This window comes from Pocillopora damicornis, chromosome 7, assembly GCF_964200805.1.
Source record: "Pocillopora damicornis chromosome 7, jaPocDami1.2, whole genome shotgun sequence".
NCBI classification, from domain to species: domain Eukaryota; kingdom Metazoa; phylum Cnidaria; class Anthozoa; order Scleractinia; family Pocilloporidae; genus Pocillopora; species Pocillopora damicornis.
In genome coordinates this window covers 6992982-7011204 of record NC_142676.1, presented here as the reverse complement: position 1 = coordinate 7011204, position 18223 = coordinate 6992982, and the positions used below count along the sequence as shown (strand labels likewise).

Below are 18223 nucleotides of genomic sequence, written 5' to 3'. Positions count from 1 at the left end.
AACGAGTCCAACTCTACCTCTAGAGCGAAGTTAATACTTTAATGACTTTCCCTGAACCACTGTGGGAAAGATTTTAAACAACTGAACAACCTTCGCTATAAGATAATTTTTCGCGACATCGAAAAATATAACAAACATGAGAATTATGCTTTTTGGAAGACCAGTAGGAAAATAACTTATTGACTGCCGTTAAGGTATGTACCGGTTCACTGAGTAAATGAATGCATAATACTTCGCCTTTGCCGGAGACGTAATCAACTACCAATGATAGTAAGTAACCCAAACTAATAAATTCGTGGTCTATTCATTTTTGTTCTCCAACACAATGATCAAATTGCCGCAAGCTTGGCAAGCATCACGCAAGCGTAGTAAAAGCTCAACAGAGCTCACATCTGTGTGGAATAAATTCCCGAAGTCAAAAAGCGAATAAGTCTTGAGGAAACCACTAACAGCACAACCTTCCCTTCGCAATAATCGTGGAATTCTTACCGCGTGGAGGATCAGTAAATTAAACCATCGAGCTTGGGATGCTGTAAGTTAGACATTTGTTTATTTTTGTTAGCAACACAAGCTATTTCGTAATGATGAATACGATTTAAGTACTTGGTAACTAGTTTAAATTTTTAGCAGTAAGGATCAAGATTATTCAAAAGCTTAAGGCAAGAACTCGGCAAGTTTCGAAACTCTTTGTGGTTGTGTTGTTTTGAAAGTCATTCAAAATGTCTCGAGCCTTTCTCAGGCTATCAATATTATGACTTAGTAACAATGAGCGGAAAACACGAAGGATACATGCAAAATAATGCAGTTTAAGTGTGTTTAGGATTAAATAGAAGATTTTTTGCCATAAAGAACTTCCAATATTATGAATGAGACGAAAGCGAAGAAAGTTATTTGTATTTCCAGAGTGTTCTAAGCTTGTTTTCACGGTCCGTTGAACCCACTGAAGCAATTTTGGAAACTTTGATAAAATCCGTTGTTATTACCTAGGTTGAACAAGATTAACACGGCCTCACATTTTTTTCATTCTCTACATCCTGGATTGCTTGTATTGGCTTAAATTCCACCGAGAGATTTTGTGCCTACTAAGGAGATCGTAACGGCATGAAAAGAATGTGAATCTTCCTTCGGTGACGTTGTTTAGAAATGTCTTAACAAACAGAGAAGTTTACATAAACTTCAAGATTTTGCTGGATTAAAAGATATTTTAGTCAAGATAATTTAACAGAATTACTAGAGAAAATTCTGCTCGAGATATATTTGGTTTGGTTGGTTTTGGTTTGGTTTTGGTTTGCTCCTTCAGAGCAACCATAAACCTGAATATTTGACTCCGACGATGACTTCAGCTCAGGTTGTCGAAACGTCAGTCACCATTACCCTCGGCAGTACTTCTCAGGACTACACTCACCCGGACGATCAAACAACACTATTACAACTAGAAACTGTTCGTAAATCTTGTTTGCAAGGCAATGAATCTTGCGTGCCCTAGCTTGAATTAATTATCACATTTTAACGATCAAAAACTGCTGGTTCATAAAAAAACTGAAAAAAAACTGCTGGCTCATAAGAAATGGAAATTCTACACCCGGTGAGCAGCTTCTGACAAGACTACTGATTCTAACCCTAAATTTAACATAGACGTCACTGTTTGTAGAAATACAGAACTTGCTCAAATAATTTATAATAAACTATTTATTTTATTAGTTATTTATTTACGATAATTAGACAGGCCGGCCCAGTTCAGCTGGTTTAAATGTGAGCCTGGATAAACAGTAACAGTTAAGGTCAGATCACAACATCGGGGGCTACTGGTTCCCTACTCTTTGCGAGTGATGCGTGGATTCTTTAACGTTCCCTGCTAACAAGTACAGAGAAGATGCAGGAGATGGGACTTTAGGTTCATCGTCCTTAAAGAAGACTAGAATGTCTAAGCATTTGCCATAGTAAAGGCAGCACATTCTTTTCAGTTATCAGTTTAAGACCCAGAGTGTAAGTCCGGTCTATTTGATACAAATACATGCAGTATTATCGGTGCTTGAGAGCCTGCTTTTAAGCTGATCTGCTCTGTTTGTTTTGAAGCTAAGAGTTCTGAAGACAGCAGCAAAAATGCGACAATTATCTTGGTTGGTAATATTGGAGCTTCTGTTTTTTGGTTGGCGTTGTGCTGAAGGTAGGACGAAAAGTTTTCTTCCACAACAAAAATATAATATTTTGCTTACACTGCGCTGAGTACGCAGTGACAAGAGGTAGTGACAAGCGGTTTGTTTTTCCCACGTGAAATCTGCAGAAGAGAAAGTAATGATGTTGTGATTTAAACTTGTAATCAAGCATTTTCACATTCAGATTAGACCTAATAGGCAGCATAGAGAAAAGAACCATTTAAAGAGAAGAGGTCTGAAAAAGTCTGTCCAGAGCGTGGTTTAAGGTGGTCAGAAAAACCACCACATGCAAGAACTTTCACAGTAACTATGAATTATATCGAGAAGCCAGAGATAAAGGAGGAGGGCACTGCTCATTTCCCCACACAAACGCCTTTAAATGACAAAATAATAATGTTGAAGAAAAATACAGAAATGAAAAAAAGATGTTCAGACAATCATTTACTCACTGATTCCTTGAATCAGTCAGTTAATCGGTCTAGAAGTCCCCCTCACAATCAATCCGTCAGTCAGACATTCTTCAGTTGAAGCAGTCAGAAATTCAGTCAACAGTCAGTTACACGAACATTCTTTTAGGTGTGAAGTAAGCTCTTTTTTATCATTTACCAGACCGTGCAATTCATCATCGGAGAGATTCTTACACAAAACCAAATTTGTATGCCTCTTTATTCTTTTCAAGGTCAACAGTGCCAGAAATTCAACATAGGATTAAATGACCGAAGTAAGATTTCAGACGACCAATTCACAGCTTCATCTTTCTTAAGTCCCGAGACAGCCCCTTTTCACGCCCGCATAGGCGATACGGAAGGTGAGGGATGGTGCGCCCAGGAAAGCAGAAATGATGAGTATCTCCAGGTTGATTTGAGAAGAGATTATGTCGTGTGTGGTGTTATAGTACAGGGTGGAATTCACGGGAACGTCGACTCATTCGACCTGGAATTCTCTACTGATGGCAGTTTTTTTAGTCCATATTCTAAGGTGAGGAACACTTATTTCAGTTTATGGGCAAGTTCCCGGTCGAGTTTCTTCAATTCGTATTGGCAAAGAAAATTCTTCACTGTTTTTTTACTCAACACTACGCCGACCTAACACATTGGTAAAAAGTCTACGCACGTGTGAAAGTTTTAACGACTAGATGGAGTGCTTCTATAGACTGTCAGAATCAAGTTGTCACACACAAGTTACAAACGACCACACAAGTCAGTTAGTCACGATTTTTAAAAGCGTATAACCCTTTTGGTAAAACTCAAAACAGAATGGTAAATGAACAAGATACTCATACTTGAATAAGCTTTAAGTTTCGAGAACTCCTTTTCCCTACTTTTGTGTATTGTTACAGATTTACATCAATGCTTCAATTTTCTTTCGCATATTCTGCTAGACAGCGGTTGTTTCTTATGTTTTTCATAGAAATTTTGCGCTGGAAATTGGCGCACGGGTGCCTAAAACTAATCCTCTCACGCATGCCTTACGTTTGACCGTTGTGTTCACCACACCACATCACATCCAACGGCACGACACGGCACGGCACGGCACGGCACGGCACGGCACGGCACGGCACGGTACGGCACGGTACGGCACGGTACGGCACGACACGGCACAGTCGACACGACACGGTGTGACAAGTTGCGGCTCTGTACATTACTGACAACGCTGACTAAATTACACTTAACTGCACTACACTGCCTTCCACTGCACTATAATAATTTGCGCCATACCAAAGTACTTAAACACAACGCATCATTACCCAAAAAATAAAGAAACCCTACAATGCATTACTATGTTGGCCTGATTCTTTCTGAAGTGATTTGAAAAAGATTCAGACTTATGATTTTTGTTGTGTTTAGACTTTGGTCAGAGTTAACCAGCAGGAAGAAGAGGCTGAGTTTCACCCTCTGGGGCCATATCCAGTTGGAAGATATGTTCGTTTATATCCCCGAAAAATCCGAAACTTTCTGTGTGCCCGACTGGACCTATACGGTTTTCCAGGTATTGAACAAATAAAAAACATACATTGAAACCCAGAAACGGCCCCGAAGACATCGGTGTTATATTGTTAGCCTTTTAAGTTTAAATTTACTTCTTATAATAATACATGGTCTGGTGTTTTAGTTAGTGAATAATGTCCATAATTCTCGAAGTGAGAGCGACATAAAAACCTTTTAATAGCAGCAGAGAAAAAAGGAAAACCATTAAAGCAGAAATGAAATCTCCAAAAATAGACATCGAATCATAAAAACGCCTTCTCATGTATGAAAAAAAAACCAACGATAGATTCTTAAATGTGTTCTCCCTTTAACGAACAAGAATGTAATCGATTTCTTTTTTATCATTTTCAAAAACTAGCCATAGTTTATTACTGTTAAGTTGTTTGTTAATCAAATAACCGCCACACCGATTCTGTACCGAAATTGAACTACAGACATCAAGTAGCGGTTAGGGTCAGTCATTATCGATCACGAGGGGGGGAGGGGGAAGGGGAAGGGGAAGGTTAGGTAAGGGGAACGGTGGGGTAATCAGTCGTTCCTATAGAGGGAGACTATAGAAATTTAACTGCCAACGAGGGGGATGATTAGAATCATACAAAGCCGCCCCCCCCCCCCCACCCCTTCCTGCCCCCTTTAGACGATAAAAAATTACTGGTCCTTAATGTTCATACATCTTTCTTTTCAGGTCCCAAGGTGACATGTACGCCACAATACATCATCGCCGAATTCAAGAAAGCGCATTACCCAGGTCTTGAAGCTGAAGGAATGCATCTGAAAAATACAAGCTGCTTGGCAGATGACGAAAATGCCACTCACATTCTCTTCAATATTCCTCTGCGGAACTGCGGGACAGAGAGAATCCTTCTGAATGATAGTTACATACAGTACACCAACGAGATTATCCGTCGCATAACTGGTGTTGGGATTTCTTATAAGATGGACATGTTCTTTCCAATCAACTGCAAATATGACAGAAGAGAAACAGTGGGCGACATAAGGATTGAACTTCCAGCTACCAGTGAGTGTCCTCTCCAAATTTTTGTTATCGTTATTTGCTATAGAGCAATTTTCAAATGGGTGACGAAAGAAAACCGGTATTCCTTGGTTTTTTTTACTTGATCTAGAAAACTCGCACTACTTTCTCAGCCAATCAGTTTTTAAATTAAAGTCAATCGTGCCTTGGTCTCCGGCTTTTTCTCGCGCTTCAGGTAGTTTGTTTGCTGTTTGTTGTTTTCTCACTTCGAGTTCTTACCGAGGATTGACTATGGTGATTGTTTTGGTTTCGGTTTTGCGACAATTAGTCGAAAATTGCTCTAATTATGAACACTGCATTGTACAATTGATTGTTGAAGTCATCCACAGTTAGATTTGCTTTTGTTTCACTTCGCTTTGTGATTAGCCCAGCCTTACAGTATCTCAACAGTCTCATCATGACTATTGAACGCATTACAATCTATCATAGCTCCCAGAAATCTTGAGCACCTAGGGTCAAATCCACATTCTAAGATTGTATGTTTTACGCGCCCTGCTTGAATTGGACTGGAATTAGAAACAGTGGTTGGATTTCATTCAGTCAAAGTTCTCCAACTTACTGTTCGCTTAAAAATGAATTGCAAAAAAATTTACAACAAATAAAAATACAGGTTTCTCTCTTCCTATCTAACGACTGGGTCTGTTATCTTTAAAAGCAACCGAAGCCCCAACGTCCGACGCCACCACGCTGAAGCCGCTACAGCGAAAGATTTCTTTCATCGGTTGGTTGGTTACCTTGTGGATCTCAGTTTCCGGGCTCGTGACCCTCTGGTATTAAGTTTTGCATTTGTCTGGCTCACAGGTAGGTAGTGACTTAAATAATCTTTTTTTTAGTAAGGTTAACCTTTTAACTGAACCTATAGCCTTATCTGATAAACACGTCGGATCGCAAAGATCCAAGAGTCGAGTCTAGTCCAGGGTCTAGCCAGACTGGGGTCTTTTTTTTTTTTTTTTTTTTTTTTGCGTTTATGGGTAACACACTTTACTCTCCAAGTGCCTCTCTCTATTCCACTCAGGATTATAAAATTGGTACCAGGAAGTTATGAGGGAAACCTGACAGTATGACGGGGCGGGGCGGTACGGGGCGGGGCGGTACGGGGCGGGGCTTGTGCAGAGCAATAACCCACAAAGTAACACTGAAAAGTGTGGTCGTGACAACCTCCCTTCCCCTCCCTCGACAAAAGAGTTTACCCTTGGCCACCCCCTACCTCTAAATTAGCTCCTGAATGAATTCATTTATTTTCCAAATTATGGCTTATATTTTACCGATTTTTTTCTTCGTCTTGATAGCTGGTGTAGCCTGGAATTTTTTTTGATTTTTTAGGTTCAAGCGAGATAGCATGAAGACGACTCCCTTAGCCATCGTATATTAAAGAACATAGACTTTGACCGTGGAATCGTAGAATTGGCTATAAATATTTTTTTTCAGACACGCACAATTTTGAATATATCTCCAAAACAAGTCTAAAGAGGGTGGCAAAGGAGTTATACGTGACGCGCGATTATCGCCAAAATTAATATGTGACGCGTGAATTTTACAGAGTAGCGAGCGTGATTCGTGAATTTACAAAGCAGCGTGAGGCGTAATTTGCCTCCTGAGGCATTCGTGACCCGTCATCGGAATTTTGTCTTTCATTTCGGGAGAATTTCAAGATTTCTCTGACACCTTGCTTATAGGAAAACTGATTTGAAGTCTCCCTTTTCAATTCGTGCCGCTCGAAATTCTGTTTAAAACATATGTGACTCGTAAATTTGTCTAAAAGTCATGCGTGAAACAACATCTAGACTCCCTTTAGCTACCCTCAGTAAAGGCTTGCTTCAAGGTGGCGCTAAATTGCAAAAGTAGAAGGAGAGACAAGGGCCCATTCTGTCCTTGGCCATTTCTATGATGTGAATGCACTTTTTTATATATTTTCCCTTATTAGTCTTTGCAGCTAAGTTGACAATTAATGTTTAGTTTCTATAAAGTGTTTCACAGGCGAAGTTTCTGCACAAAAATATAGAACTTTTGAATCGTAGTCATGCGCTCGTTTGCAATCTCTGGATAACGGCATCTTACAGATGAATCAGTCTCATCAAAATCCCGTGGACGGATTACACTCTGTTTTATGGATGCGGTGAATAGCGAAGTCCTAAGGATTATTGGCATCCAGCCTCTGCTTAAATTGTTTTTTAATACAGAGTGATTATAATGTAATACTTCGTTGTATCTGAGATTTCTAAATCTTTAGTTACCAAAACTGAGCTGTAAGCGTTCCTTCATCACTCCATGTAACTTTATAGAACGAAGGAATAAGTAACTGAGTCGTCAATACTTTGATCCCGATCCATATTGATATAAATTAAAAAGAAAACAAAAACTGGAGGTCCATCATGCAGCTCATAGATTTATGTAAGTGTGGGTTTTATGAGAACAAAAATGTTTGGAGAAGAAGGACGCGGAAAGGGTTACGGCGCACACTTAGCTTTTTGCCAAAGACATTTCGATGAATTTTATTAGAGTGATTTTCCATTCAGTATCAAAATTAGTCCATAATTGCTTTTATTAGTTTTGTTTTTTTTTTATTCACACTGAGATTGGTCTTGAAAACTCGTGCCATCCTCTTAAACAAAAAAAATTCAACCACAACAATTAACTACGCCCAATCATAACCAATTGGTTTTCGAGAACCTTATTCAATTCCCTGAAATTGGGGATTGGGAGATTTAGTCGAAATAAATGAGGTTCATAATTTGCTCGGCTAGCTAGTAATTTTTATCGCCATTTGAAATCAATTTGACAAAAAGAACTAAAAGCTGATTCATTAGCAAGTAGGAAAGACTCTTGTGGTCATTGAGAGGAATTTTCAATCGTTTTCATTCATACTCACCGCTAATTGCTTCTTTCAAAGAGGCCGGCTCTAACTTCCTCACAATTGCAGGTTACCGTCGATACTAAGCTCAAGATCGCTTCATGTTTGTCATGGCACACTATCCAAACTATCCACAAAGTGATTTTCAGGTCTGTTATGTGAATTCGATTGAATGTTTGAAGACATCAAATTGGACACCGGCGAGTGTCAAAATGAAAAAGTTTATCATCGTGGACAGTTTACAAGGTCGCGCCCGATCAAATCTTGTTTGAAAATTTGATAAACACCCCGTTTGCTACGATTTTCCCTTAGTTTTCCCAAACGCCTGATTGGGTACTAGTCAAATTATATTTACATTTTAGTAATGTTTTTCCAAGAAGCACCCAATGAGTTTGCATAAGTGTCGATACTGATGAGTGTACCGCATCAGTCTATAATCAACCTCAGGATCGCGAGCTCTGATCCCGAGTATGAAATCTATGAGTGTGTTCATCACTGCTGTGTTCCTAGGTGTTTTCATTTCATTAGGTAAGTGTTAGCGAGGGGAAACATTAATGTTTTGTTGAGGAAGATGCCATTATTAAGGGAAAAAGGAATTGATTTCTGTCTTCAGCTGTAGCTATAGAAATCTATTGACGAAAATATGATGGCAAGACCTGTTGTACAGTTTAAATTCTTTTGGTAAATGTAGAAATATTTTTGCCCGCATTTACGCGCTCATGACACCTTTTGGATCCAGGGCGACTGAAGGAGTTGGAATCCAGCTACTGCTGTTCATTTCTGGTATCGGAGTTTTAATTTTAATAAAAATACAAGACCCCTTCCTAACTACCCATAATGATTTTGAAAACGGCATTTTCAATCTGTATGAACTAGAAATAATAATAATGATAACAAATCCCGTTCATACTGCAAACTGATCAAATGTTTTCCATCCGTACAAGAATTATTACTAGGGTAGCGCTCGTAGATAAATCTAAACTGTGTCTTTAATTCATACAGAAAAGTGTAGATACGGCCTTAATCCATAAGACAGACTTAAAATCTTTTGAATGATAAAATTACAACTAATTTTTCCTTAGCGATGGGCCTGAATTGCTACATTTGTGCCAGCACTTCTTCCTGGGATGACTGTGAACACAGAAATATGACTTGCCCAAAATTAAGCGATCGCTGCATAAAAGTTTACCTCGAACACAGTGATGCAGAAATGTACAAGAAGTATTGTGGCATAGTAGGACATTGTGAAAAAAAGGCCAACCCAACTTGCAACGCTGAGAAGGTCGCAGGCGCCAGTGAATGTAAAATTGATTGTTGTGAAGGTAATCTGTGCAACGGGGGCTCAAAACCTCATGCCAACGGTATGACGATGCTGGTATGCGCAGTAGCAGTGTTGGCTTTTAGAAATCTTGTCAAAGGTGTTCCTTTCACGCTTTGGTCCCGTAAAGAACTGCACTAAGGTGGCTGGTTAGAGAAGGCTTTAAACAAGATTTGTTTATGCTTGTCTGTCGAAATGTAATGTCTCAAGAGATCACGATGTAATGCTCTCTCGATTCCCAAGATAAGACTCAAGGGCTAAAAGTGTGAATTTAAGCAAGATGTTTAACATAGAATATTGTCATGTTATAGAGTATAGTCAGCTAACCAGAGATAGGGAAAGAAAATGAAACACTCCTCAATGTCGACCTGTAACAAAGTAAGCAGACGACCTGATTTATTTCCGGTGTCAATCTAGACTCTGCAACCAGATTGCGTTTATAACATAATGCCGTTTTAAATAGGTAGAAATAGTCTGCATTTAAACATTGAGACTGAATAAATTGAAGATTTCCAGTAAGAAAATCCCTACTCGCATCCGTGTCTGCCTCTCTACTCTCTCCCAGCCAAATCTTCGTTTTCCCTTTGTCACCCACTCCTCCCCCATGACATTTGCAATCAACACGTACATAGCAAAGGTGTTCTCCATCTGGAAGTCGTAGCTGTTTAAAGAGCAATCGCCATGTTTACCCACGTTCGACAAATTTGTGTTATCTCGGCTCTATTCTCCTTTATCCCGTCGGGTAAGTGGAAAAAAAGCCAGTTTTTAATGATTCTTTTCGATCTCCTATCGATTGTTGAAATTGTTTATCTTAACCACACGTACAACAACAGTTATAGCATGGGTAGGTTTTATTTTTATTTCGGGTAACGGTCTCAAGCTATTTCAGCCTTAGGTTCCTTACAATGGTCCATTGAGTGAAAACTGTTCTTAGCGAAGTGTTTAAATGATAAAGTCTTTCGAAATTCAGATATTGATATTTTTAAGATCCACTTAGTTCTATCAGTAAGCTTTTGGTTAACAGATGGAAAGAATGAGTTATTCCATCGATGGTTGAATTCTTAAAAATTCTCATGACGTCGGTCTTTTCGATATATTCACTTCTCGAATAGAGAATGCCCGCAGCATTATCAAAAAATTTTAGCCTTCCATTGAATATATTTTTGTGTCATTTCCGCCGAAATTCAAATGATTAGTAAACCTATGTTATCCATCATGGCGCTCAATATGTGAGATGGACAAGCAGGCTGTAAATTATTTTCTTCAAGCCAGCTTTACTTTAAAAAGTAATAATCTACCTTAAAAACGTTACTATCAAGAACGGAACCAACAAAAAGATATATTTCATCTGTGCTCTGACTTTTAACAAATTCTGACAATTTTCTATTTTGTACACACTTAGTCTACCTCAGTATTCGGATCTTATTTATCACACTGTAGGTTATGAATTTTTCATGTTCCCATGACCAATTCAAGCGGCGTCTAAAGCTTTTCCCATTTCCCCCCTCTTTTTTTCATTTTCAAAATCGCTTCTTTGGTTTTTACGTTCTAAATTATCTGTTTTCCTTTGTTTTTGTCAATTTTGGCTGTAATTTTTCCCCTTTTTGAAATTTGGCTTTCGTTTCTTGTGCCGAATACGGAGGAGGTTCGGTCTCTTTTGTTCTATTGCAAACCTTCATCATTTTGCTCCTGCCATTTTGATCATGCATCATTCTCGAAAAATTTCCCGGTACTTCGGCTTTGATGGAAAACTTTGAACAGAACTTAGGAATATGCATGAATAACGTTTGTCACACATAAAACAAGTGTACGGTCTAACTCAACAACGGTTCAACAAATCTGATATTTCCCCCTGCAGCGTTAGGTCTCAAGTGCTATAAATGTGACAGCTGGAGTTCTTGGAAAGACTGCGAGAAAAAACGTACAGAACACACTTGTCCCGATGTACACAACGAGAGGTGCCACAAAGCCATGTATCATCACAAGCTACACATGAGGAAAACGTTCACAAAATTCTGCGCAAAAGAAGATGAATGCATCGAGGGAAATCACCCAATATGCCTTGCGGCCACGACACAGAATGCCACATGCGAAAGTTACTGTTGTGAACATGATCTGTGCAATATTGGATCATATGCCATAACTAGCGGGATGCTGCTGGCCGCATGCGCTCTGGTGTCAGTGGCTGTTCTGGTGTCGGAAAATAACTTCAGTGTATTCTTTCGAGCTGAGTAAACTCACCTTTGTGAACGGTTACTTTCAGTGAAGTATTCTAACTTAAAAATTACGAAAGTAACGTATAGTGAACACGAAATAGATACGAACCTCTGAATGCTTTCATGTTAAACATCATTTTTTATGCATCAATTATCAGAATGTCGCACAAACGAGAGTTCCGTGCATGAAGAAAGATCTGCCTGGGCGCTATGATGTAATTTTAGGGTCGCGATTAATTATGGAAGGTATGTGCTAAGAGCAAATCTTGGAAAGAGCGAGAATCATCGGAATAAAAAATTATCCTTTCGAGTAGTTCGTCCGTCAGAGTATCACAGTTGTAAGATTTGTTGAAGATACGTGAATAAAAGTCAAGTAAAAGTTCGCATACGCATTTAGATGCGATTATAACTCACCCTTAATTCTCGCGCGATTCAATCGACTACTTTACGTCACGAGGAACTAAAATTCAGCTTCACATAGAAGGAAAACGAATTGGTTTTGTAGAGGCTAGTATTAATAATGGTAAAAGGACCGAGTGGAGTCCAATTCGGTCTGCAATGACACGAGTGATTAACAAAATTGGACGACCGCGAAGCGGGAGTCCGATTTGTTTATCATGAGTATGATTACTGACAGAATTGGACGACAAGAAATCCTGTTACCAATTAATCATAACCATTTCAATGTCCGAAACAAACAAATACACCTAGAACAAATATCTCCAGTGTAGACAATATCTTTAGTTAAATATTCCTCCTTTTTGGAAATTGCCTTGTTTTTCTTTGGATAAGTGGTTGTCGCTATGGTTATTGTGACCAATGCTCTGATTGGTGGATTTAGCTGAGTGGACCTGGTATGATTGACTACCTCAACTGTCCAATTACAGATGTCCGATTACAGCCAACTGTCCGATTACACTGTCCGATTACAACTGTTCAGAATGATTAATGAAAAATGAAGCAGCTGATGCACCAATCACATTTGAGGAAATTGTAATAGTTATGATTAAAGGCAGAACGAAACTGGTCTCAAATGCTGCTCGGAATGTACAAAAAATAAAGAAAACAAAGTTTTCTGTCGACACGCGATATGAAATTAATGGAAGGACTATAAACTGAATAAACCCAGGTCTGGCTTGCTGGTATATCGGCTGATAACAACCTTGGCCGAGAGAGGTTGCCCTCAAAATTTCTTATTTGCCTCTGAAGCTTCCCCTCTCGGCCAAATATAATTTTTTGGGCAATCTCTCGGCCGCGACTGAACATTATCAGCCGACATACTACCGCCTGAAGGGGTTTATTTACTAAATACTCGGTTGAAGCTTCCATAAGCGGAAACCATTAGGCTGCGTAAGAATAGCTCATCACTGGAGCTCGCTGTTTCAACGGGGATGATACTCAAAAGGAGCCATTCGTGGTATAGGAAGTCTCCAGGTTCGTAACCGTTGATTTTGGTAGGGGAGGTGATGCCTGACCAAACAATGACTTCGAAGGAGGCTAGAGTCTCTATAACTAAGTGGTACTTAAAGGGAATTCCGAGGAAGTCTTCAGGAATTTCCCGGAAGGTTTAAAAGGACAACAAGTGTTCTCAACCTTCGGCAAATGAAGAAGGGGAGAAAAAAGATAAAAATACATAGGATAAACAATGCCCGCTTACTCGCGTTTTAAAACAAACTGCGAATTATAATGCAAGAATACAGAAATTGCATCGGGCGGATTTTACGCAGTTGAAGGCTGAGGTTGCGCTTACGAGAATTTACTTTCAGAACGCTTCTATTGAATTCAGTCTGAAGTGCAGCCCCAGAAAGGACTATTTAAAGATTTGTGGTTGATCGCGTCATTTAACTTAATAACAGCATGTGTATCAGGATGAAAGATCCATATCATGCAGCAAATTAAATTTATGCGAATAGTTTTCATATTCTGCTCAATCATCCATCGCAAGGAAACCGTCTGAGTTGCTGTTCCACTGAAACAAGAGAAAGCTGCGAGCTGAGAAGCAAGGGGAACGACATGAATCTAAAGCTCAAGGTGGTGATTATTGTACTTCTCGCTATCCCCTATGCTGGTAAGGAATTATAACAAATACTGCTAGATTTAGGCGCGGAATTGTGTCACTTTGCGGAAGAAGCGAATGTTTTAATAAAGACTTATTATTTGCATGCAGAAACACTTTATAACGCTTAGTTCGCCTTCGAGTATTCTATATCTTAGTTGGTAAAATATTCGATCACAAAATTATGAGGTCTGAGATTGGACTCCTCACAAGGTCTAGGATTTTGTGTTGGTTTTTTGCTCGAGCTAGCGCCCTTGTTTACCGATTCTTGTTAAGGGGCATTTTGACTATTCGCCTGACAGTGTAGGCAAATTCTTTATTAAACCTAAAGTGTCGTGTTTCTCATAAGACCCAACAACCGTAAAGAAGCGATACTTTGGCTGACTATTGTGACAATAAATTGAGATTTTGATATTACTTGTAGCTCAGACATTCAAAGGCGGTTTGACTGCCCTTTGTTGCGTTTCGGATCTGACGTGATATCAGTGGAGTTGCTTGCCTTTTCTTCGTTGTAAGTGATAATTATTTTAAATCTTCACTTCCGAATTGAACTTGTCACCAAATAAAGCCGGAATATTTTCTGCTCTTCAATATGGAGGAAATTACCCGTACCAAGGATAAACTTTGTTTAAGCGAATTGGGTTTTGTAATTTTTTGTCAGTTCTGCTGTTTGCATTCTGAACAATATCGAACGATTTGCATGTACAACCATTATTTCAAATATCCATGAAAGGAGTGATCCCCTCAAACAGAGTGTCAATTTCATCGCAAAATTTACAGTGCAAATGTGCTACATTTGAGGTTATTGAAGTCTGATTAGTATATCCAGCTTCTATTTATTTTATAACTTTTGTGCTAAAGTAAACAATATATCGTCTAGTTTTTGTCATGCAATGATAGTTTTGTATAGAATTTGTCGCAAGCACGAAGTCACTTAAAGAAAGCCCTCATCTATAAAGGATGTCGTTGATACGCCTCCATTTGGGGCCGAACAAAGTGGATTTTACGGTTAAGAATATATGAAAGTCATATATTTGAACTGCGGATAAAGACATGAATGAAAGTGATCCTCGCAGTGATATGCACTACTTAGGCAGTAGTGAAAATAAGGCCTGAAAAAAATTCAGGCCTGTACGGGATTTGAACCCATGACCTCTGCGATACCGGTGCAGCGCTCTACCAACTGAGCTAACAAGCCAACTGGGAGCTAGTCATGATGGTGGTTCTAAATAAACCCGTGAAGTGATGAATATACGGTTAAGAATATATGAAAGTCATATATTTGAACTGCGGATAAAGACATGAATGAAAGTGATCCTCGCAGTGATATGCACTACTTAGGCAGTAGTGAAAATAAGGCCTGAAAAAAAAAAAAAAAAAAAAAAATTTGAATGAATTTTTTTCAGGCCTTATTTTCACTACTGCCTAAGTAGTGCATATCACTGCGAGGATCACTTTCATTCATGTCTTTATCCGCAGTTCAAATATATGACTTTCATATATTCTTAACCGTATATTCATCACTTCACGGGTTTATTTAGAACCACCATCATGACTAGCTCCCAGTTGGCTTGTTAGCTCAGTTGGTAGAGCGCTGCACCGGTATCGCAAAGGTCATGGGTTCAAATCCCGTACAGGCCTGAATTTTTTTCAGGCCTTATTTTCACTACTGCCTAAGTAGTGCATATCACTGCGAGGATCACTTTCATTCACAAAGTGGATTTTGTTCCCCGTATATTATTCCTCCCGATTTTCCAAATAATAACCAAATACCCCCTCCTCCCTCTATTTCAAAATCTTTCTATATGTGTGACGCTTTGACGTCAGTGACAGAAACAAAGCTATCCATTTCCTTCAGTCATTGTCTGCTTGCCCGTTATGTCCTGCGTCTCACGGATCCAGGATCTCCGGCTGGAGAATCCAACGCGCTCTCTACTTGACCATACTTCTGTTGAAGTCCTAAATGTAATAACATTTGGTCCTAAATGTAATAAAGTCCTAAATGTAATAACATTTAGTCCTAAATATAATAAGCCTCTAATGCAATCGTTTAACTCCTGCAGTGCATTGTTGTTATGGCGGACATCCACATTGATATGTTAGTGACAGCTGTTGCTCCAAAAAAACCGCTGACCAGTATACATGTCACATTATGGGCCCGCTGATATCAATCAGCGTCTTTTTACTTGCTAGACATAAGAAATATCAGCAGTCGAAGTATGGTCCTTATAGCGGTTTATTGATCGAGTTGAAGAAAATCATTTCCAGCCCAAAGTGGGCAAGTGCTTGGCTGGAAGCTCAATAGGATGGAATCGATTGGTACGTAACCATTAAGACTTTTTGGAAAAGAAATTTACTACAATTGATGATGAACTAGCATGCTATTGTTGATGTTATCGTTCGTGTTAAAGTCTTTAGAAGTGATGCACCATTTTAGAGCAGTTTGAATGATTTCGCTGTGTCACATGTTAATCCAAAAGAAAATTATTATTATCAGTAGCGTTATTGAAATTTTGCACATCTCTTGTATGGTCAAGATTACTGGATATTAGCCTCGTTCTTTTTCTACTTTTTTATGGACCGTGACTTCGTCTCAGTCCATAAAAACGCAAAAAAAAAAAAAAAGAACTCGGCCAATATATAGCCATTTTGACCTCACGTTCGGTCAATAACGCATATGAATATATTTTATGCAAACCCATACAAATCTGGCAAGGGAAGACAGTACAAAAAATGCCCTTCTGAGCCCAGAATTTGTCTAACGCATAAGTCGGTGGACTTCTTTTTCCTTGTAATTTGGTTCATCAAGTGTTAACTTCAGCACTGAGGACAGAAGTATTTCGTCAAAATCTGTTACACTTAAGAGTCTGAGCCAATGATATAGAGAGAGCTATTAGTCAACGTTCTCGTTGCTTCTGCGTCCGTCAATTTGATGCCAAAAGCACATCAGTATTAGAATAAGGTTTTGTAGCCAATGCTTCTCAACCTACGTCTTTAACAAATAAAAAGCCGCTGATTAATATCAGTGAGCCCGCAATATTCCATAAATATTGGTCAGAGGGTTCTTTGGTGCAACAGCTGTTAATTAACATCTCAATGTTAGCGCAGTGAAACGATTGCATAGGAGGCTTATTACATTTAGGACCGAACGTTATTACATTTAGGGCTTTATTACATTTAGGACCAAATGTTATTACATTTAGGACTTTATGACATTTAGGACTTTATTACATTTAGGACTTTATTACATTTAGGACAGTTATTACATTTAGGACTTCAACGACTGCTTCCTCAAAATTACCGTCATGGATTTTCCTGTCTAAATTCGCCGTTGAAATAGGCAAAAGGGCAAGAGTCAAATCATTTCCGATGGTAATTCTCACGATAAATTAATATACTGTTTCTTTTATCTTAGCCTTTGGCCTGGATTGTCACAAATGTTCAAGCACAAAATCTTGGGAAGAATGCGACGATAAAAAGTCAAGCAAAGTGACGTGCGCCAGAAATGACGTTACATGCTATAAGGTTCACTACTCTACTGAGGACAAAACTATCCAAGTGTTTGCGAAGTCCTGTGGACCTAAAACCTATTGCACAAAGACTGCAAATCCCGTTTGCAAAGTTCATCTTGGTGCGTCAGATTGTAAAATATCTTGCTGTGAAGAAGACATGTGCAACGCAGCCTCACGGGCTGGTTTGAGTGGCCTTGTAATGCTATCAGGTGTTCTCGTTGCAGCGCTGTGCAGTTAAAGGCACAAAGGAACCTCCATGAACTGACTCTCTCTTAATGCCGATCTGTGTAAGGCAAATTAAGGTGACATGGGTACATTTTTGGATTTATACTCACTCATAATGTTACATAAGTTTTCACGGAAAAGAGGTCCCAAGTGGTCAAAAATAACGAATTGAATAAGCAGTTGGTAGGAATTTTCATTTAGCTTCAGCTTCTGAACAAAATCACTTCTTGGTGCCACTTTGTATTTAAGTGGGTCTAATAGGGCTATCAAAGTGCTTAAATTTTTTTAGTTTTTTTAAGCCTTTAAAAATTTGATTTTTTTCTTAATATTTCGCAAATAAAGAAAAATATATTCAACACGAAAGCCTTTATTTTCGGAGAGTGTAGTGATCGATGAGTTTCTAACTTGCACTAGTCAAACTTTATCAATGCACTCGTGATTGAATGTATGTAACTGTAAATTGTATGGTGTAGTATTTCGATGACTGTCATATCACTAGACCTAAATAATCACGATGGCCAATCAGCCCAAAGGTAAATATTAAAACGAGCCAATAAGAACTAAAAGTGGAAAAATGATTCGTACTTAATAAACAGGCCGAAAAACGTGATTGACCAAGTTACGTCAGGTTTAGTATGAATGGTAGAGAAAGTGGCCCAAATTTCCTCCGTTCGATAATCCACAGACGTAGGTATTGCTCTGATAGGCTTTCAAAAGAAAGATCTGCAGAAGTATAAACGGAAAATATCTTTTACAGGTACCCTAAAAAGGCTGATACCTAACCCTTAGAAAAATTCAGAGAAAGTTGAAAAAAAATAATGAAAACTTATAGAATGTACGGAGACAAAAGAAATCCTGAAAAAATACA

The 18223-nt window shown here is 38.8% G+C and overlaps 4 protein-coding genes across 7 annotated transcripts; all 4 read left to right on the top strand.

Moving 5' to 3' along the window:
- The first annotated feature begins 286 nt into the window (after nucleotides 1–286).
- LOC113677680 (epithelial discoidin domain-containing receptor 1) lies at nucleotides 287–7536 on the top strand. 2 transcript variants are annotated; one of them, XM_027194515.2, is made up of 7 exons: nucleotides 287–532; nucleotides 2077–2167; nucleotides 2836–3134; nucleotides 4004–4145; nucleotides 4830–5162; nucleotides 5833–5978; nucleotides 6501–7536. In XM_027194515.2, exons 2-6 carry the CDS (start codon nucleotides 2104–2106, stop codon nucleotides 5952–5954), a joined length of 960 nt encoding a protein of 319 aa, XP_027050316.2. In that variant the 5' UTR covers nucleotides 287–532; nucleotides 2077–2103; the 3' UTR covers nucleotides 5955–5978; nucleotides 6501–7536. The 2 variants fall into 2 exon arrangements, with proteins under 2 accessions (XP_027050316.2, XP_089068963.1); XM_089212837.1 differs by having other exon boundaries at nucleotides 321–532; nucleotides 6467–7536.
- An 826-nt stretch (nucleotides 7537–8362) lies between these two features.
- On the top strand, nucleotides 8363–9864 carry LOC149042308 (uncharacterized). The gene is made up of 2 exons (XM_089212849.1): nucleotides 8363–8556; nucleotides 9111–9864. The coding sequence occupies exons 1-2, from the start codon at nucleotides 8499–8501 to the stop codon at nucleotides 9485–9487; spliced, it is 435 nt and encodes a 144-aa protein (XP_089068975.1). The 5' UTR covers nucleotides 8363–8498; the 3' UTR covers nucleotides 9488–9864.
- Nucleotides 9865–9951: 87 nt separating this feature from the next.
- On the top strand, nucleotides 9952–11945 carry LOC113677659 (uncharacterized). The gene is made up of 2 exons (XM_027194499.2): nucleotides 9952–10088; nucleotides 11205–11945. The coding sequence occupies exons 1-2, from the start codon at nucleotides 10028–10030 to the stop codon at nucleotides 11579–11581; spliced, it is 438 nt and encodes a 145-aa protein (XP_027050300.2). The 5' UTR covers nucleotides 9952–10027; the 3' UTR covers nucleotides 11582–11945.
- Nucleotides 11946–13469: 1524 nt separating this feature from the next.
- LOC113677683 (uncharacterized) lies at nucleotides 13470–17965 on the top strand. Of its 3 annotated transcripts, XM_089212852.1 has the most exons (4): nucleotides 13493–13630; nucleotides 14043–14129; nucleotides 15682–15937; nucleotides 17034–17965. In XM_089212852.1, exons 3-4 carry the CDS (start codon nucleotides 15925–15927, stop codon nucleotides 17366–17368), a joined length of 348 nt encoding a protein of 115 aa, XP_089068978.1. In that variant the 5' UTR covers nucleotides 13493–13630; nucleotides 14043–14129; nucleotides 15682–15924; the 3' UTR covers nucleotides 17369–17965. The 3 variants fall into 3 exon arrangements, with proteins under 3 accessions (XP_027050319.2, XP_089068977.1, XP_089068978.1); XM_089212851.1 differs by lacking the exon at nucleotides 14043–14129 and having other exon boundaries at nucleotides 13483–13630; XM_027194518.2 differs by lacking the exons at nucleotides 14043–14129; nucleotides 15682–15937 and having other exon boundaries at nucleotides 13470–13630.
- The last annotated feature ends 258 nt before the right edge of the window (nucleotides 17966–18223 follow it).